Consider the following 20,272-nt stretch of genomic DNA (forward strand, 5'->3'; position numbering starts at 1 on the left):
TCGGTTTTTGATTCTTTGTTTAAAAAAAAGATTTCATATTCTATCTCAGGGTGATGAATTTCAAAAGAATTTCATAAAATCAGTATATATTAAACAGAACCATAGGTAAACTAAATAATAATTGATCCATACATGCTGATATAACCAAGTACCTCTCATTCAAAGTTTATTATTTAGAAAACAGCCAAACCATTTTTTTTACAAGCAAGCAAACATGTACACATTAAAAAAAACAAAAACAAAAACAAGACAAAATTTTATCTCCAGGAGGAATCTGATGCTCCCCTTTGGTCAAAGTCTATTTAGAATGGACAGTAACTCAAAATCAGTAATTCAATTATTCTTCATTCTTTCACTTAACAATGCACTTGCATGGCAGGATGCTAGACCCTAAACTGCAATCAAATATCAATACCATTACATATTTGCCTTCAGCAAATGTAAAACTTCTACCTGTCTCTTCACTCCTGCTCAAGTAAAAGCCTTTTGACAAGCAGTGTATACTGGTCCTCTACTCTCTCATGTCCGATAGGATTCTCATTTTCCTTCAATCCAGGCGTCACCAGCATTACTCCAGCTCCCTTATCAGGTCAACAATGAGCTCCCTGTGCTCAATCCAGTCACCACTTTCCATCATCCGTCCCTGACCTCTTCCGTCCCTGACACTGCTCACAAAAAGGACAGCTATTAATGGGTTTTGAGGCCCATGTGACACATAGGGCCTTGCTCTGTTCTAGGAACTGTTTGTTTTTAGCAGCAATATCGTGTGGAAGTCACTGCAGCAGAGCCCCCAGGACAGCAGCATTTTACCAGCCTCTCCTTGAGGAGAACCCAGGACCCACCCTTTGAACTGGACACTGTAAAGTGATGACAATGACCCAAAATGGGGGGGAAAAAACACCTCGTAACATAAACAACTAAGAATAACAATGGCAGCACAAACAGGAACAAGACTCTAATGAACTATCCAGACTTGTCAACTTCTTGGATGAGACGAAGTCAATCTTTGTACGAGGTAAGTCAGTCTGGAATTCTCGACTTTATTATAGTCATGACTCTAGAAAGGTGTGTGGCTTTTCACAGTCAGAAGAATAAAGGCTTAGAGTCCATTTTATTTGAATAACTATGAAAATGTAATTTTATTTTAAACCTCATCTGATAATATGTGCTTATCTTAATTCCAGATCTCTCTGCTGAACCCCAGTCTTAAAAGAACCATGTCCACCAAGGATCTTCATTTGAATATCTCACAAACAACTCAAATTCAGCATTCTGAACTCATGTTCTTTATCCTCTGAATCTGTGTATGCTGTCCTGCTTAGTTAAACCACAGTCATCCAGTTACCAAATAAGAAACCCGGTAGCCATCCAAGATACTCTGTGTTTACTCTCTACATGGAGTCTTTAAGTCATGTTGACTTAATTTCTCTGGTATTTCTAGAATCGTTTTCCTTGACAACGATGACAAAAGTGAAAATAATACTGAAGAAGTAGTAGTGGTAACAGCATGAGCAGCACTAGAAGGAGTAGCAGAACTATCATTTATTGATTTCTTAACCATTGAGCCTTTATTGCAAACACACAAAGAAGAGGGACTAGAAGAAAACAGCCAAATGCTCAAGGTAACAGTGGTAACTCCTGTGTCATAGAATTCCAGGTAACTTTTTTATTTTCTTCTTCATAAAGTATGAAGAGGCAAGGTAATTTTTTAGATTTTCAAAGTAAGTTTATTTTACTTTAGTGATGAATCATAAAGAATGCTAAAATGTTTCCTTTTATTACCAAATCAATCAACAAATCAAATCTAGATTATGGCTAAAGCATGATAAAAATAGTAAAGTGGTTTACACTTACAAAAAATTATTTCAGAACTTTTCTAGTGAGCCTAAAGTAATTTAATATTCAACGACTATTCTCTTTGTATCACAGAGCTTTATGGGTGGTCTTGCTTTCCAAATACTAATAGAATGACCAGCAAACAAAAATCAAAGGCTTGTAGTCATCAGGTAAATTATATGTTAATTAAACCTAATATAATTTATCAGGTTATTATTTTTATTTCATAATAGTTAAAATTGATTAAGCAAGATATAGTTAAAAAGAATACAAAGGATTTTTAGGGAATGGAGCACAACAAATTCATTCCCTATCTTATCTAGTGCTGTAATACAGAAATTTCCTCTAAAGATGTGGAAATGTTAACTTCTTTTAAAAGCATAGATTTTCTCCTTTTATAGAATCTGATTGATCTGAGTTTGAATACCATTCACTCTTTCTAACTCTAATTCTGAGAAAGTTATGCAACCTCACCAAGCCTCTGAAAATGGAGTAACTTGTACCTGTCTCATGGGTACAGTGACCATATATATGTTCAGGTTTACCCAAGGCAGAGTGTTTATGTGGGTTATCCCAGAGCAATTATTAAGAGTACTCCCTTTCACTTCCACAAGTTTCTCAATTAGGACAATAAGAATGTATGGTCACCTATTAAGGATTGAATTGTGTTCCCCCCAAATTCCTATGTTGAATTCATAACCCCCAGTACATAAGAATGTGACCTTATTTGGAAATTGCATTGTTGAAATATTATTTGAACAGTGTGGTGCCCTAATGCAATATGACTGATGTCCCTATAAGATGGCCAAGTGAAGACAGAGATACCCAGGGAGAATGCCATGTGAAAAATGGAGCTATGCTGCCTCAAGGCAAGGAAATAAACGAAGCCAGGGAAAGGTCTGGAACAGATCCTTCCCTCATGCCTTCAGAGGAAGCTGGGCTTGCCAACACCCTGATCTCAGATTACAAGCCTCCAGAACTGTTAGACAACAAATTTTTGTTGTTAAAGCTGCCCAGTTTGTGGTCTTTGTTCTGGCAATCCCAGCAAACTAATATAATCACCATACTCATATGGTGGCAATTATTATCACTGGTATCTATCTATCTGCTGCCCACAAGGCCTATGGAGACTGCTCAGAACAGAAACTTGCACCTCTAGCTGGCTGAATTCCTACCCCATCTGCACTCCAACCCTGAGATCTGGTGATCCTGAGCTGAGAGGTTTGGAAAACCTGGGTAAATTCAATTCCACTCATTTATTCTCCTATCCCAGAATATAAATCCAGTGTAAAAGGATGTCACTTGCTAAGTGGCTTTGAAAAAGAATTTATTTGAAAACCAAAGTATATAGTTTGCAAATCAGCCTAGACTCTACATTAAACTGCTACCCTCTCTACCCTTTCGGTTGGAGCATGTTCAGGGATATCCTGCCTTTCTTAGACTCTGAGGACATGGCCATGTGCTATCCCACGCAATCTGAAGCTGAAGGTTACCTATACATGTCAACAAGTTAATAATTGTTAAAGTCATTTGCCTGTTTTGCATATTAAAAGCAAGCTGTTGGTCTTTCATATTATGAATATGATACTGTCCTTCTTTATTTCAAATTATTGTGATATGTCTCCAGGAAATATTTTTGTCTACACATAAAATTATCCTGGTGTGAAAAGGAACTAACTTTCACTTTGAGTTAAATCTAAAATATAGGTCTTTCTTTCTCATTTGAACACTGCCAGTACATAGGTTCTGACGTACAATATGATGTAAATCCAAATAACTACTATTTTTTAATATCTCTGGTAGATTTGATACTGCCTTCACTTTGCTTAGGCTAATCATAATGTTCAAATTCTGACTAACCTGAAAATTAGCTTTAAAAATGTAGCTAAGAACCAATCTAAATGGAAATAATAGTAACAATAGCTGAAACACAGAGCTTCTTTTCTACTGTTCAGAATACTTAACGTACATTAGCAATTTTAATTCTGCAACAACATTATGATTTAGGTATTTGCATCCCTACTTTACAAATAAGGAAATACAGCAAAGAAAAGAAAAAGTAATCTGCTTAAGATGACACAGCTATTAAACAGTAGAATCAAAATTGAAACCCTTAACCTTGAACTCTCAGGCCAATACATAAATTAACGATATGGCTAGTACTCTGTGTAGATTGGCTTAGACTTTATGAAGTTATTGACAAAAACTCTGCTTCTTGCAATAACTGTTAACATTAACCAGACATTTCTGACTGGTAGATTCAGGCATTCTTTTAGTTATCAAAGCTCATCAGGAAAATGTAGGGGGCAGGTTAGGAATGTGTGTTACATTTCAAAGGTCCCAATGCAAATACTGACATAACGTTAAACTGTGCCTTGAGAAATACATATAGGTAGTCACTTTCAATGGAAATACAATATTGGCAAATATTGCATGCTACACTAGAGGTTTAGCTACCAATAGTCAGGTTTAATGAACACAGTAGCACAAACAATATTGATGTGTATGTAACAGCAAATATCTTTTACTTAACTAAGTAAAATAGACGAGTTCTTTCCACCAGCTTCTTTCTTTAAATTATGCTCTGACACTGAGTAACATTAAAATCTACTTGCATTTTCTTCAAATACATCAAGAAGAAACAGAAACATGAGGGCAACTGTAAAAGGTTGATTTTAAGTTGATTTTAAAAGGTACCACACAGTGGATACTCCATGAAGCTAATTTATTCATTCATTAAACAGACATTTTTTAGCACATACCATCTTCTAGATACTGTCCTGGGCTTTGAGAATGCAGTTACGAACAGATTCACAAAATCACTGTCTCTTCAATTTTACTAGTGTAATGAGAAAGACAAGAAAAAGTTAAAGAAAAAACACAAGATAACTTCAGATACTGATAAATTACGTGAAGAAAATAAAGCAAGGAGATAAGATTTAAGAAAGACCTCTGTGGGAGCAGGGAGGAGGACTGAACCAAGGTCCTTTAGTAAAGGCAAAAGAACCAAACAGAGTAGCTTCTTGATGCCAATTTAATATTACTCAAGCACACTTTTAAAAATAACTCTTTCTCTTTGAATTAAAATTATTTTAGCTTACTGGGCTTCAAATAAGTGTTTCCAAACTCTCGCTGCTGGTGCACCTGAGATGGAAGTAGCTTAAAAGTATTTGGAAGTTGTGGGGGTGTGGGGATGTTCAGAAAAGAGCTCCAGAAAATTGGAGAAGGCCTTCCACAGGCAGCTAGAGGTAATGAAAGAGGACATCAGGATGCCACACTGGACACCTTCCCAGAGTCTAGCCTGGTCCCCAAACAACTTACCTTGATTCTTTGACAAAGAATATGCATTATGACAACAGCCATCCACTGGCAAATATGGTTAAAAACAATAGAAAAAATCAGATTCTAGTTTAATATATGCCATTAGGATTAGGATTAATTGATATTATTATTTTATGCAATGTAATTTTAACTAAAGGCATCAGAAGAACTCTAGCTCTCAGCAAAGGATTAACATACTGATATTAAAACAGAATCTTAAATTTCGTGAAGGAAGTGCAGGTTAGCATGCATCTTCACAATAAAAGGACTGTAAAGCCACCAAATCACAGGCTATCCATCTATTGCTGCATAACCACATCAATACCCAACATCTTGACACAAATCTTTCCCCCAAATATATGTTTACATAACATGGAAGTAATAAAAAAAAATCTTGCAAACCTTGGTATTTGTAAATTAGGTATCATCATATTCTTAAAGTAGACCCTGGATTTAAGAAATCGATTTGACTACTCTATCAGAGGGCTTAGAGATCAAATTTTATTTCAGGCTACTAAACACATTAAATGCAACAGATTTAATAATAATGACCATCACCAACCTTGAAGATTAAAAAGTACATAAAATGATTAAAATGATAAATTTTATGTTATGTATATTTTACCACAATTAAAAAGAAAAGTGTACAATGGGCCTTATGCTTTAAGAGATTTTTAAATAAGCAATAAAGCTTAATATACAATGTAAACATTTTAAGATATTTCAATTAAAATAAAAATAGATTATTTTCAGAAAGCATTTTAATAATTTTAACTTTTATTTTGTTGGTTACCATACTTTTAAAACCTGTGTAGATTTCAGAGAACATTCTTTCATACTTTTCTGAAAAGATGTACACACACAGAAAATATAATACAAGACAGACTAAAGTCAAACTCTTACTTTCAATAAATCCAAATTAAATACTGTTTAAATAATAAAATTAAATACTGTTAGACACTGCAGTCATAGTTTTACTTTTTTAATTTTCTAACACAAGTCAGTTTTGGAGATGGCAACTTTTGAATGAAAAAGCAAATATCAAAAAGTGTATGTTTTATGAAAAATATTCTAAGATGGTTACATATGTTTGACTTTTAAAATATATGTACTTTAATTCTTCAGAAGAACTTTGCATTTGTTTTTCACAAATATCATGGAACTGGCTTATTTTGCTTTTGTGGACTAAGGGAATTGTTCAAAATACCTAAGTAACTCATTCTAAATGAAAATTAACTCCAAAAATATAATTGTGCAAGCATGACTGAATCACTTTTCCAGTCCCACCATTCCTATCACCTCAGTTTATGGAGCATCTAACAAATTCGAAGTATACAACAGAGAGAAGTGAAATGCTACACTGACGAATGGGAGAGCTCAAATTCATTCTTGGCACTTTTCTATGAATCTAAATACTTTTTTTCCTGCAGCAAAAACAGCCATGAAACCACTGACCTCACTGAACCCCACACTGTTACTGAAATGCTCCTATTAATCAAATCATTCAGCATCTCACTCAATTTAAGGAAATTAAACCCAAGGACACCATCTTTGAAAGAAAGGTGACAAAAATCTGAACTTGACATTTACACCTTGAATATTTATAGATACTCTACATTTAAAAGTTTAAGGAGTTTACTATAGGAAGGAAGTGGGCAGTAAAATGTAAAAATCAAAAAGTGCCTGAATGAGGGGACCATTAGTTGTCAAAATACTTTTGCCACCTAAATCAAAACAAATCAAGTTTTTCTTCAATGCAAGGTTTTATGGATGAAGTTACAAACGTAAACAATTCATCTTTTTACTTAAAATCTTCAAAGTTATGGTGTCTCATCCTCATTTCTCAAGAGATGTCAAATAATATGAGGTGAGGTTCATTGGGAAGCAGAAACACAGGACAGCCATGTGCTCACTCTTTCTGGTCTCAAATAACTAGGAGTCAGCCTATGTATGGGTTGAAGGCAAAACATAAACTGAGTTTTGTCAATATAAACAAAATAGAATATGAGATGCAGAATAAAAAGGACAAGAATTAAGGAAAAATTTAGAATATAATTACTTGAGAAAGAAAAGATTCCCTACTCAGGATGTTCTGGCTTCAGCCAACCCGGGATACAAATGACGCCCATTCCATGTGATTTATCTGAAGGGAGCATGCCTTCATGAGATCTTTGGTGTGAGTACTGACAGAAGCAAAGGGGGCTGTTTTGCAAACAGCAGAAACATCTGAGCAATCCAGACACTGGCAAAGATTTAAAGGTTCTGACTTACAGAGAAAAATTCCTACAAGAGCTCTCCACACTGCTATGATAAGGGACACTTCAAGGTAGGCAAGTAAAGTAAGGTAAGGTAATTATTGATTTGGTGTTGTTGTTAGGGAGTCAGACTCTGGTGGGAAAATCATTAATCCGTTTACCGAGCAGTTTCCCATTTCTGGGAATTTCTACCAGCAGTTTTATTTAACACAGTATTTACGAGCACAGTTTGTGAGCAGTGGTCCTAGAGGGATGAATAATTAAACCTCAGGTGCACTTTCAAAAGAGGGGCTTTCCTGTTCAAAGTGCCAAGGAAGACTCAAGAGCATGTCACTTCGAGAAGCAAGAAACCCAGAAAACTATTCTCTTTACCCCCAAATTAGAGAGATGCATAAAACCTTCCTCAGCCCTGAAGTACAATTCAGAGTTGCAGAAAAACAACACAGGAAGAAGTTGGTCTTAAGGGGTAAATGGTAGCTATGGCAGCAGAAAGCACGTATCAGAGGAAATCAAATCTCCTTTAGTTTTCCTAAAGGAAAATATTGGTGTCCCAAATTTAATAGAAGCAGCTATTAATTACATTATCTAATAATTTGCCAATAGATAAAACTGCTGAGATAGTTGATGAAAATTGTTGCCTAGGCTACTTTCCATTTTTGGATCCCAGTATATCACACACAAAAAAGAATAAATAATAGAAAGGGAATTACATCAATAATGGTATATTTTAAATGATCCATTTCTGTGGCTATGTTATTAACTCATTTGGTGACTGTTCATAACTATATTCCAAGACAAACATCACTCCCTCTCTCTTCCCTCTGTGCCTCACATTCCAGCCTATGGCAAACCTTGACATAAGCACTATAATTTTTGCATTAAAAACTACAGCCTTTAATATTTTTGAAAAAGACAAAAAATAGGTAATCATACCACCAATGAAAGTCAAAATGAATGTCTCTCACTCAAGTTGCTACATATGCTTGTCACTGACCCAAAATAAACTGGAAGGAGCTGAGTGCAGGAAAAAAGGGGTGGCGGGAATAATACATTCCACTAATGTGGTTGGTGATCAACAATTATTTGATGTGTCATAATAACACTGAGAAAAAAAAATCATGCAGTTTGAGACTTTACCTATGAATAAGACTTCTTAGGGAAAATCTGAGGCTCTCAAAGTGTGATGCTGAGAAAATCATTTATTTTGCACATTTATTTTACTCATTTATGCAGATTCTACACTGCTATACAACTATTCTGTTAACTCAGATTATCTGCAGCTAAGAGAATATTTGATATGGCCTACTGTTAGTAATTAACCACTTAGAAAATAAGCACAGCAAAATAAATTCCCTCTCAACATATGAAGGTTATCTAATTCTTAAAATGTTAAAAACATGCTTTAAGTTTTCATCTGTGTTTATAATCACTTCCACCATCTTTTTGTTTATTAATAAGTATCATACTCTCCTGTAGTTATTTACAATTATACCTACTATTTTTTAAATTTTAATATTGTTAAAAGAATGAATAAATTCCTTTAGGAAATGTTAAAAAAACAGTGGCTAAAATCCAAGTATAATCAAATTATACTGATCCTTTATTTCTAAACTGATCACAGGTATTTACTAAAAAAAAATAAATATTTCCTAACACAATGATTTATTACTACATTCAAATAGCAGTGTGCAAGCAAGCCTGGAACAGAAGGGCCAGCACAGCCAGTATCTGTTAACACGGAAAGTTGGTTGGAACTATAGGCAAGTAATTAACCTTCTGGCCCAGAGTCTTAAAACCCCAAAAGCAGTTCCTAGAATTTCTGTCATAATTTACGAACTGATGGAATTCACGTCACAGTCCATGGATTCCCCTGCAGAATTAACCTCAGCTCTCACTGACCCTAAGAAGCTATAAACCAACAAGAGAATGTGCTCTACTATTTCGGCTGCCCCATGGGGTGCCATCTCCGTCATCCTAGCGTAGGAACCAGATGATAAATTACAGACCTGCCTCCCAGCTGCAGACCTGAGCACCACCTTCAGTGGCAGTGACGGCCGCACACAGTGCATGCACTGTCACCCACCCCGAACCAGCCCTGCTTGACAGCAAGCGCTCATCTATATTCTACACATGATCTAATACACTGTTGTTAATGGTTAGAAAAAGATGATGATGATGATGATACTGAGGACAGAGGGTCAGACCGTATAGCAAGGGAATATGAGTATGTGCCATAAACAGATGCAGGAATAACAAAAACAAAACACACAGCAATGTGGGCAGCACGAGCTCACAGTGCTGCATGCTTACATGATGCAGGGCGCTGTGCAGTGCCTCACACACACCTTCATTTACTCCCCACAGCAATGCCGTGAAGTTGGGACTGTTATTTCCCCCATGTTTTAGATGAGGAAATTAAGCTGTGAAGAAGTTAACAACTTACTAAAGCTCACATACAGGGAGGAAATAAATAAACTGAAGTTTGAAAGCCTATAATCTGACTCCAAGATTCACAGTCTAAATATGAACCAGATATTAAATAGTAATGAATTATAGATAGTTGATTGTGTGGTAGGAAAGCCTCTCCATAACTGGAGTTAAGTTCTCAGACCATCAAAAACAAACTATAGAGCCTCAAGCTTCCAAGTTGAGACTATTATCCTCAATTGGTTGATATATCAACAAAGATAGTATCATCAAACATTATGGAAGGAATACATGTAATTCTAAGGTAAGTCCAAGAGTAGCAGTAAGAGTTAGGAGATATGTTTAAAAAAATGAGATTAAAAAATACCAGCAATGTGGTACACTGGAAAGTTTAAGCCTAGTTTAGTTCTAGATGAAGTATCTACACATTGTGTGACCTCACTGTATTTTACTGGGCATTAGTTCAGTTAAGAGACTTAACTAAAATACCTTATTATTTTAAAAGGGAAGATGATCATATTTTAATAATCTATAAATGCAGATGTGTACATTTCTCATGCATGCCTTAATTATAATAATCTAATTAAGAAGAATGAGTGGATTTTAGAAGGTAGATACAAGGTTTGTGAAAAATAACATTTCAAAGTTAATGGAAAACTCTGTTTTGTCAGACTTCATCCTAGCAGTAGAGAGGTGGTAACAGACCTAGAGGAGGGAAGAGTAGACACAGAAGAAAGAAGGTGAAGCAAAGATACATCTGGTTGGTTATCAAGGCAGTAAAGAACAAAATCAATCAAAATGTGAAGGCATTGGGGGAATTTTTAAAAATGTTTAAAGCCATTAACAAAAAATTACAGGTGAGACATAAATACTAAGACTTCCTTCTAGTGCTGACAGATGGAAATCTAATAGCTAAGTTGTCATTGTCCTGTAGAATGACCATTAGTCATAAGACAATAAAATAAGACCTGTTCTAAGAAAATTAATATGAAGGAAACTGCCTTAAATGTTACACAAAGTGATACTGTCACTACACTAGATAGGAAATGATGAAAGATTGCAATTGGCAAACTGGAAGGAAAAAACATCACTGGAGTCATATTTCCTCTTTGTAAAACATTGTTTTATATGTTTATATGATGTTATAAAAAAGAGAACTGACTTCCCAAAATATACTTTACACAGTTTGATTACTGTGAAAACAAAATGAAATTGACTCAAAATAATGGGAAAACAGTGAAAAGACTATACCTCTTTAAAAATCTCCTCACATTGCAGTGTATTCCAATTATATCCACCTTACTAAAAGGTCCAACTATCAATTAATAATCATTTCCTGGAAATAAAAAACATAATCTATCCAAATATATGACATTCTAGAAAATGAAAAATTATAGAAGTAATAAAAAGATCAGTGGCTGCCAGGGTAGAGGGTTGTAGGATGAATAGGTAGAGTACAGAGGATTTTTAAGGTAGTGAAACTACTCTGAATGAAACAATAAGGGTAGATACATGTCATTACACATTTATCCAAACCCACAGAATGTACAGCACCAAGAATGAACTGTAATGTAAACTATGGATTTGGGGTAATTACAATGTGTCAATATAATTTGTTCATCAGTTTAAACAAATGTACTATCACTCTGGTTGAGGGGACAGCTGTTGATGATGGGGAGGCTATGCATGTAGTCGGGGAAGCAGTTGATGGAGAAATCTTTACTCCCTCAATTTTGCTGTGAACCTAAAACTGCTGTAAAATATAAAGTCAATTTTTACAAAAAAGGAATCTGATGAAACAAAATTTAATCATTTTCTCTATTATTACTGCACACTCTAAAGATGCCTCAGGAGTGATTGAACATGTGACTGTTAATAAAATCAAAACATTTTTCATTTGGATCTAAAACATAAAACTTTCACACTACTGAAATAATACAACTGTTAGAATTTCACTCCTCATTTTTTTATATAATTTTTGTAATTCTGTGGTAATTGTTACAGCTGTGTAGCAAAAAAGAAGAGAGCAAAAATGTCAAATAGAATTTGAAATAAAAAGATTTGGATCTTATCTTGACTGATTAGATAATTTGCTTCTCTGAATCTCAGCTTCCTCATCATCTAGAAAATGAGAATGGTTTTAGAAGCCTAGCACACTGGCTGTGAAAGGGTTAACTTAGATAATATTTGAGAGAACTTCCCTCTTCCAACAAAGGTGATTAAAAACCTGAGCCTGAAGCCCTGCCCTTAAGCTTAGAATCTATTCATGGACCAGATTAAGGAAGTATGTCATACCTGAGAAGAGATACTTACAGGCAGTCCCCAACTTACAATAGTTCAACCTGTGATTTTTTTTACTTTATGTTGGTACAAAAGTAATACATATTCGGTAGAAACTGTACTTCAAATTTTGAATTTTGATCTTTTCTGGAGCTAGCGATATGCATTATGATACACTCTCATGATGCTGGGCAATGGCAGTGAGCCTCAGCAACCAGTCAGCCACGCGATCATGAGGGTAGACAACTGACATATTTACAGCCATTCTGTACTCATATAACCACTCTCTTTTCCACATCAGTATTCAATAAATTACATGACATACCCAAGACTTTATTATAAAATAGGCTTTGTGTTAGATGATTTTTGCCCAACTATAGGCTAAAGAGTGTTCCAAGCATATTTAAGATAGGCTAGGCTAAGCTATGGTATTCGATAGGTGTATGAAATGCATTTTCTCCTTATAACATTTTCAACTTATGATGGGTTTATCAGGATGTAACCTCATCACAAGTCATGGAAGATCCAAATATATAATAAACAATAGGAGCTCCCAAACCTTTACTAGTTAATAGGGTACATGGTACAAGAGACTGAAATATGCTACACGATTATCTGTAATTAATCCAATTCCTACAGAATTGACCTTATCAAACAAAACGGTGGGGCATTTGTCAGGACCAATTTCTTCTACCTTTATTCTAATGAAATTTTTTTTACAAACTAGGGAATTCCAAGCTAACAGGAGTCACATAAGTCTGAATACTGGTTGGCTAAATATTGCTCTTTATTCCTTCATTTAAGTGTGTAATTTCATATGCATTGGTGAGCTAGATCTTGAACTAAGTTAACTGTTATACAATCTGCTTTCCACCAACTGCAGACAAAGCAGTAACGTGAAAATGGAAGGAAAGCAAAGACCTAACTTAACTTTATATTGTGAGTAAGCCCAGTTGATAAGACTGGGGGAGGGGGTCAGTTATCAACTTTTATTCTTTGATATTAGCATCTCTCAAAGTGAATTCCACAGATGTCTGTAGTTATTATATGAGAATGATTTTTGGCCAATTAAATTGATTTGAATACAGGACTTCTCACTATGAAGCTGGCATACTTTCCACTATCCCACAGGTGCTATAATCTATTTGTTGATTTAAAAAAAATTCACTCAAGAAGGAGTTACTCCGTATGGTGATAGCTGGTACCTAGAATTATCATGTATATAAATGTTGAATCACTGTGTTGTACACCTGAAACTAATGTAATACTGTGTGTCAACTACCCTTCAATAAAAAATAATTATCTAAAAAAAAAAAAAAAGAAGGAGTTACTAAGTTCTTTCTACGTCAGGCAGTACTCTGAGTAGTCAACAAGTAAGGTATCAGATATGGGCACAGCTCTAAGGGAACAGAAAACCTACAAACTACTAAAAAAGTGAGAGGACTCAGAAGGGTGCTGTGCTGAGAGAAGTACGAAACAGAGCGTGCCAACCTAATGTGGAGTGGGTAGGGCATGGTCAGGAGAAATAACATCTAACTGTAGACTGGAGGGAAATGAAAGGAGCCCAGCAAATGAACCTGCTATGTTAATTGCGAGAGGGGTAGGAAGCTGATGAGTCTCTTGAGATAGGCAAGGGACAGTCATTTTGCCCAAGACAAGGGGAAACCACAGACAGGTTTTAAGTAGGATAATAGCATGACTGGGTGAGCCTTATCAAGGCTTTTCACCTTCTTTTATAAAGAACACATACATTTTCCAGTGTACTTCAAAGAAAACTTCTAAAAAATCCATGAGCATAGCAAATTTCATGGAATCCCTTTTCAAGAAGATGGCTAAGCATGGCGTGATGACATTCTACTTGATGAAAGTCTGAGTTTTCTCTGAGCAGTGTAACTATAAGCAAAAAACAAAACAAATGAAATAACAAAAAGTCTGTTTATATTTAAAGAATGTAAGTCTTCCTGTTGAAAGAACTAGGCTGTGAGGGAGATGTGAACAAGACATAAGCTATGAAACTGGTTATTCAGGAAACAATTCTCCCCTGCACTGGGCATCTGCATCCATTCACACCAACCAATGTTAATGAACACAATTCACTTAACTTTTGGAAAAGCAGTGTTAAGTGACAATACTACAGAAGGATTTCAGAGATTATACTTACGACAATTAACTATTTACTCTGAAGCTGCACTAAGTATTTTATAGACATGAATCAATTTATCCTTCACAAAGGACCTATGAGGTAAAACGGACTCCGAGAGGTTAAGTAGTTTGCTCAAAAGCACACAACTAGACAGTGGTGTGGGCCAGGATTTGAATCCAAGTCAGCTGTCTCCACAGCTGTGCTCTTCCCATTACGCACAGCCACTTCCCATGGTGGAGAAGGTAGAGCAGGAAGGAAACACATTGAGACATGTTTCTACTAAGCAGGGCAGCTACATAGGTGGGGAAGTTATTTAGTCTCATTATAACTCCAATGTCTCTAAACTGTGACTGCAGAATGTCAAATATCAGCAAAGATCTCACTGCTAGGATAATCTTCTGGCAAGGTCCTACTGAGACAGGGACCGTGGGTATAGACAGAGTAGGGTGAGGGCCTCCGGAAAAAGCAAGGCAAGAATTTACAGTCAAAGCAATATAACAATGTAAAGTCCCTATCGAAACTGTGTGTTCAGCATTATGCAAAGTCAATGTCACACTAATTTTCTAGGGTAAAGATACCAGACTAGGAATATAGACATCTTCATTGAGATCAGTTAAAGGTCAAAAGGCCAGGAGCAACTTGGCTGGGTCTTTATTTGCACTAACCAACACATTCCTCTCTGCCTCTTGCACCTCACCTGGCCCCAAAACATACATACATACACGTACACACACACATACACACACACACACTCTCTCTCATGTTCCTATTTTCCTGGGCATTTACCATTGCTTATGAGGTCCATCTAGAGCATTAGTTCCCCAAGTAGGGTCAGTGTACTCCTCGGGAATTCCAGACTCTTTCACAAGATATGCAAAGTCAAAACGACTTTTATAATAATATTATCATGATACTTACCTTCTTCCCGTGTTGATTTTACACCAGTGGTACAAAAGTAATGGGTAAAACTGCTGGTGCCTTGGGGTAGATCAAGCCAATGGCCTCAGATCACACTAACAGTCACTGCGTTCTTTACAGCCATGGACTCACAATAGAAACCCATGCCTGTTTCACTTTAGGACATCCTTGATGAAGTAAAAATTATTTATCTTATTAAACCTTAATTCTTGAGTACCAGGTTTTAAATATTCTTTAATATTCCCATAAAATGGGAAGCACTTACAATGCATATTGATGCCCTAAAGTTATCTCAAGGAAAAGCACCGTGTAATCAAGTCATGAGCTGAATTAGCAGTTTTCATGCAACACTGTTTTCACTGGAAACAAAATGACTGACAGACAAATTATAGTTATTCAGACTTGCGTATATGGTGAACATTTGTATTTTCAGAATAAAAGAAGTGAGCCTGTCATTTTCAAAGGAAGGAAGGAAGAAAGAAAGGGAAGAAGGGGCAAGTGGCAGTATTTTTTAATAAATACAAGAATTACAGCAGTCAAAGCAAATTTAGAATTTTGGAAAATTTGTATCTGCTTCCATGTGCCTGAAGTCTTCCAACTACTTAGACTTGCCTAATGAGATCTGTGATGACATTAACGCATGTGGAAGAGCTGTATGACTCAGTGAGCCAGTATTTTCCAAATAATCTGTGCATGATGCTACCAACTTATGCATGGTAAAGCATCATTCAAAGTGCAAGATACATCAGTGTAACAGAATAGGAATTCATTGAAGAAAGTTTAGGTTCTGTACAACAGCAAGCCTTTAAAAAAACTACTGCTTTTTTTTAGTTTTAGTGTCTTAACAAGTAATATCCAGAATTTGCAAACGCTTTTTGAAAACCTTCCCCTTATGACTATGTATCTCTGTGAAACCAGACACTCTTTCAAATTCTGCAAATTTTACGACCGAAAGAACATACTACAGCAGGATGAAGGAACAGATACGACAATCTAGATGTCTCCTCTTGAACCAGATATTATAGAGATTTTCAGATATGTAAAACAGTGGCCCCCTTCTCACTAAATTATTTCTTTATAAATTATAAGGGAAGTGTAGCTTTTTTCTGTAATGTTTAAATTAACATGCAATAGATTTATTACTGCTATTTTTAACAAATTAATAAATAATTTTAAATGTTCTCAGTTTTAATTTCTAATATAGTAAGCAACTACAGATAAAACCCACATAGATGAAAGCTTCCGAGAGTCCTCAATTATTTTCAAGATAATTGGACAGTTAAGACCAATATGTGCACACTGATCATCCAAAGGGCCCTATTCCACAGCGGCTATGACAGCTGTCCATCCCGATCATCCCCAGCCCCTCTTCACTCTCAGTCCTCACCACCTCACTGCACACTCCCTAATAGTATAGAACTAAAAACTTCCTACAGAAGAGGTCATGACCCCTTACCTCTGTCAAGGTATAGCATAAATAAAATTGCTAAACCTAGTGTGGGAAAGGGCTGAATAAAATCACATGATTTTATAAGGAAAAATAATGGTGAGAAAAATATTATCTTACAGAACTCAAGGAGAGATCTACTGTCTTGTATAGCTCTACTGCTACCATATTGGACTTTGTCCTGAAACCTTCACTTTCTCTATATACTTCTAAGTAAGAAGGCCTGTCTTTTCTAGGACACCCATTATTCCACATTATCCCACTAAGCACATTTATTTACTGAGCTGGGTTTTATCAGGGGAGGATAAGTGGGTACACATGATTTGGGGGGTAGGACAAAGTAAGTAAAAGAGAAGCAAAAGTATCATTTGTTCACACAGGAAAAGAAATCCGTGCTGAGACCACTGTGGAAGCCCAGATCCCAGCCACCAGCCAGGCCTCTAGCAGTCACCGACGCTGCTTAGCACCCACTGCTTCAAATACAGCCCCAGCCATATTGCCAGGCGGTTGTCACCAAGGACATAGTTTTGACATCAAAATAACCCAGAAAGAATTGTAAAATGTGAAAATGAAATGAGTCTGATTTTAAACAGAAGAACCTATTTATAATAACAATTGTAAATAAATAATTATATAATTATTTGTATGGATATACACATTTACATTATTTCATATTTTTATTTATATTTATTATGTATATGTTGGCTGACTATGCCTTCAGCACTGTTGTCTGAATTCAGATGGCCAGTCTGTTGATCAGGAGCCACATTCAATATGCCAGAATCTGTACAACATTTGGCATAGATTAATGCACACAATAATCAAATCATACATAAAATGATTTGGATTTTAGAATACTCTTTAGATTATAAATAATACAGAACATAATACAAGACACCACCAAAAATCTACTACATATACTTAATATTTTTATCAGAGTGAATTCTTTGAGCTCAAAAAATAATCTTACTATTTTTACTGCGATTACGTAGAGGATAATTATAATTAAAATTTTAGAGCCAATTACTAGTTTAAGCACTTTTTTCTTCTCCATTGCCAATCCTTCCTACAAACAAAATAAGATGTAGGTGCACCAAATTCTCAAGGATGGAATTACTTTGAATAATCAAATGTTCTACTTGACTGGATTCATCTTTTCTGAGATGCAGTATGCATTTTAACACATTCTGAACAATATAATCTCTGCTTTTTACAGACACACTATACCAAACATAATTCAATTACATCATGCTATCTCAGGACATTACTATAAACTTATTACTATGATATGCAGAAATAGTACATTTTTCCCATTTCCTACTTGCTATCCTTCCATGCACACATTATATGCACAAGCACAGACATACAGACATGAAATCGGCTGAGCAAAGTGTAAGTTATATTTTCAGGATGGCACAAAGATATTTTCTAAGAATTACTGAATGGAAGGCTACTGAACATCACAAGTTGCCACAGATCTCAATACACTTAAGAGAGTCCAATGACGTCAAACACTGCACTGTTAGGTTGCAGGGGCTGGGCCCCGACTTCAAACCTCTCTCTTCTATCTTCATCATTTAATTGCTTCGTCTGCACCATCTGGACATAGTGCTACAAGCCTCTGGCACTATTTTAAACCCACCTGCCCTTATCATGGCTCTCTGCTGCTCCTTTCTTTTTGCTTCTCCTCACTTTTCTTTTTGTTATTCTCTGCTTTCTGTTACACATATTGGACTTGGTTCTGAAAACCTCACTTTCTCTGGATACTTCTAAGTAAGAAGACCTGTCTTTCTTTAGGTCACCTATTATGCCACAGCCATCAACTGTAATACTTGATATACTCTTGGTTACATGCTTCATTTAAAAGTATTTAACAGGCTATTCTAAGATAACAAATACTAAGTTGGCCTTAGGCCTTTTAGCTGTAGCCAGAAATGCTCCAAAATAATTAGGCTCTACAGCTTTCCTTTCCTCCACCTATGCATAATCATCACAGTATTGATTCTTTGGTCTACTTTACTTTTTTCATTCACAACAGTTGTTGCACCAGACACTGTATTAGGTGCTGGTGATACAATGGTAAAGGAAGCCAAATACTATAGTTCTTGAATAGAAACCTTCAGCAATGTAACCCAGTTACAGTGTACAATATATAGTCCAGCTATACAAACCATTTAAATTCATATAAAATCATCAGGCTATCAAATTTAAGAGCCTTCTTCTAAGCCTTTTTAAGTACTTCTCTATATAGTAGATAAAATTGAGCCAATATCCTTTCAATTTTAGTTGTTCATTCACCCTTCACTAGGGCAACAGCCCTTTTTCATGGGGGAAAATGCAAGGAAATCCCAAGAAATGAAGGGAAACTTTAGGAAGCATTCCATGGTATAACGGATGGTTATGGTCTTATCACCCCTGGATCCAATAAAATCCTATAGCATTCAAGCAACATTTCAAGGAATTTTTTAATTTGAAAGGCCATATTTGATGTGAGTTACAGGAGAGATTTTTAAGACAGGGACCTTAACCTTTTGTAAAAAGTAAAACTGCTATTCCCTACTCTATCCATTAGAATAGTGTATAAAATATATCAAAGTTATATCATGATCAAACATCAATCAAATTATTCCTATGTAGATATTTAACTTAATTTTGGAAAGTATACACAGTCAAAATTTTTCTAGAGTAAGGAACTGGTTTCTATGAAACATTAAGGGAGAAAAAACAGCCAAGATTAATTCTTAATATGAGATATATTTTGTTTTATTACAATATTCCTTATCTTAGAAGAATTTGATTTCTCTAAATTGTGCTTATCACTGAACACAATCTACATACCTGTGTGACTACGGACATGAACTCTCAGGGTACCACTACTGGCAAATTTCTGGCCACAGTAAGGGCAGATTTTCTCCTTTTCTCCTGTATGTGTCTAAAAGGAAAAGAATAAAAAGGGATGAGGCCAAATATGAAGAATTAGGTAAAAATGATTAAGCATCTCTGACAAACATTAATCCTTTTTGCCCAGTATTATGTTTCATTAAAATGATTTAATATCACAATGAGATTTTAAACAATTTATCATGGGTATTCTCACTGGTTCAAAAAAAACCCTTAGAATCATACATTAGTGTTAATTTGAAAATAATTCTCTAGTCTGCTTTTTAAGCCTTTATGGAGTACCCATCTAAAATGGTTAATTTATACAAAACCAGTATATGCCAGTGAAACCACAGCTGCCCTCGATTGCTACCAAGAAACACTTCCTTAGAAGCATTTTTCACATTCTTTGTGTGCATTTAACTCTTGAGGACAGAATTAATCTCAATGAAGTAATTTGTTACTTGTATTATGCTTGTCTGACTAGATTGATTTACTGCAAAGCAAAAAGGAATATAAATCTGATTTGATCTTTAAAATCAGCAGATGTTTACTGAATAGTCAATTTGAAAGAACATTCCTGCCCCCAACATACCTTTAATCTGGGCATAAAACACACAAGGAAGGTGAATTAGTAGCATCAAAAGCAAGTTTCAATAAAATGTTAAGGGAGTTCAAGAAAAAAGAGTGACCCCTCCAAAAAGAGGAGGCAGGTGAAGGTTTCCAACTTGCTCACAGTCTCACCAGGAGACTGGTTATTCTACC

At 35.6% G+C, this 20,272-nt stretch overlaps 1 protein-coding gene across 9 annotated transcripts in view; it reads right to left on the reverse strand.

Moving 5' to 3' along the window:
- PRDM5 (PR/SET domain 5) overlaps positions 1-20,272 on the reverse strand; it is a 241,328-nt gene that overhangs the window by 57,847 nt on the left and 163,209 nt on the right. For 7 of the 9 annotated variants that reach the window (XM_057502577.1, XM_036922984.2, XM_057502578.1 and 4 more), the window contains one exon: positions 19,466-19,559. In XM_057502577.1, coding sequence (XP_057358560.1) covers positions 19,466-19,559 — 94 coding nt within the window. Of the gene's footprint in view, positions 1-4,598; positions 4,676-16,343; positions 17,412-19,465; positions 19,560-20,272 lie in introns of those variants that run through there. The other 2 variants (XR_005032232.2, XM_057502580.1) reach the window with 2 other exon arrangements.

Source organism: Manis pentadactyla, chromosome 5 (genome assembly GCF_030020395.1).
Source record: "Manis pentadactyla isolate mManPen7 chromosome 5, mManPen7.hap1, whole genome shotgun sequence".
In the NCBI taxonomy this organism is placed as follows: Eukaryota; Metazoa; Chordata; class Mammalia; order Pholidota; family Manidae; genus Manis; species Manis pentadactyla.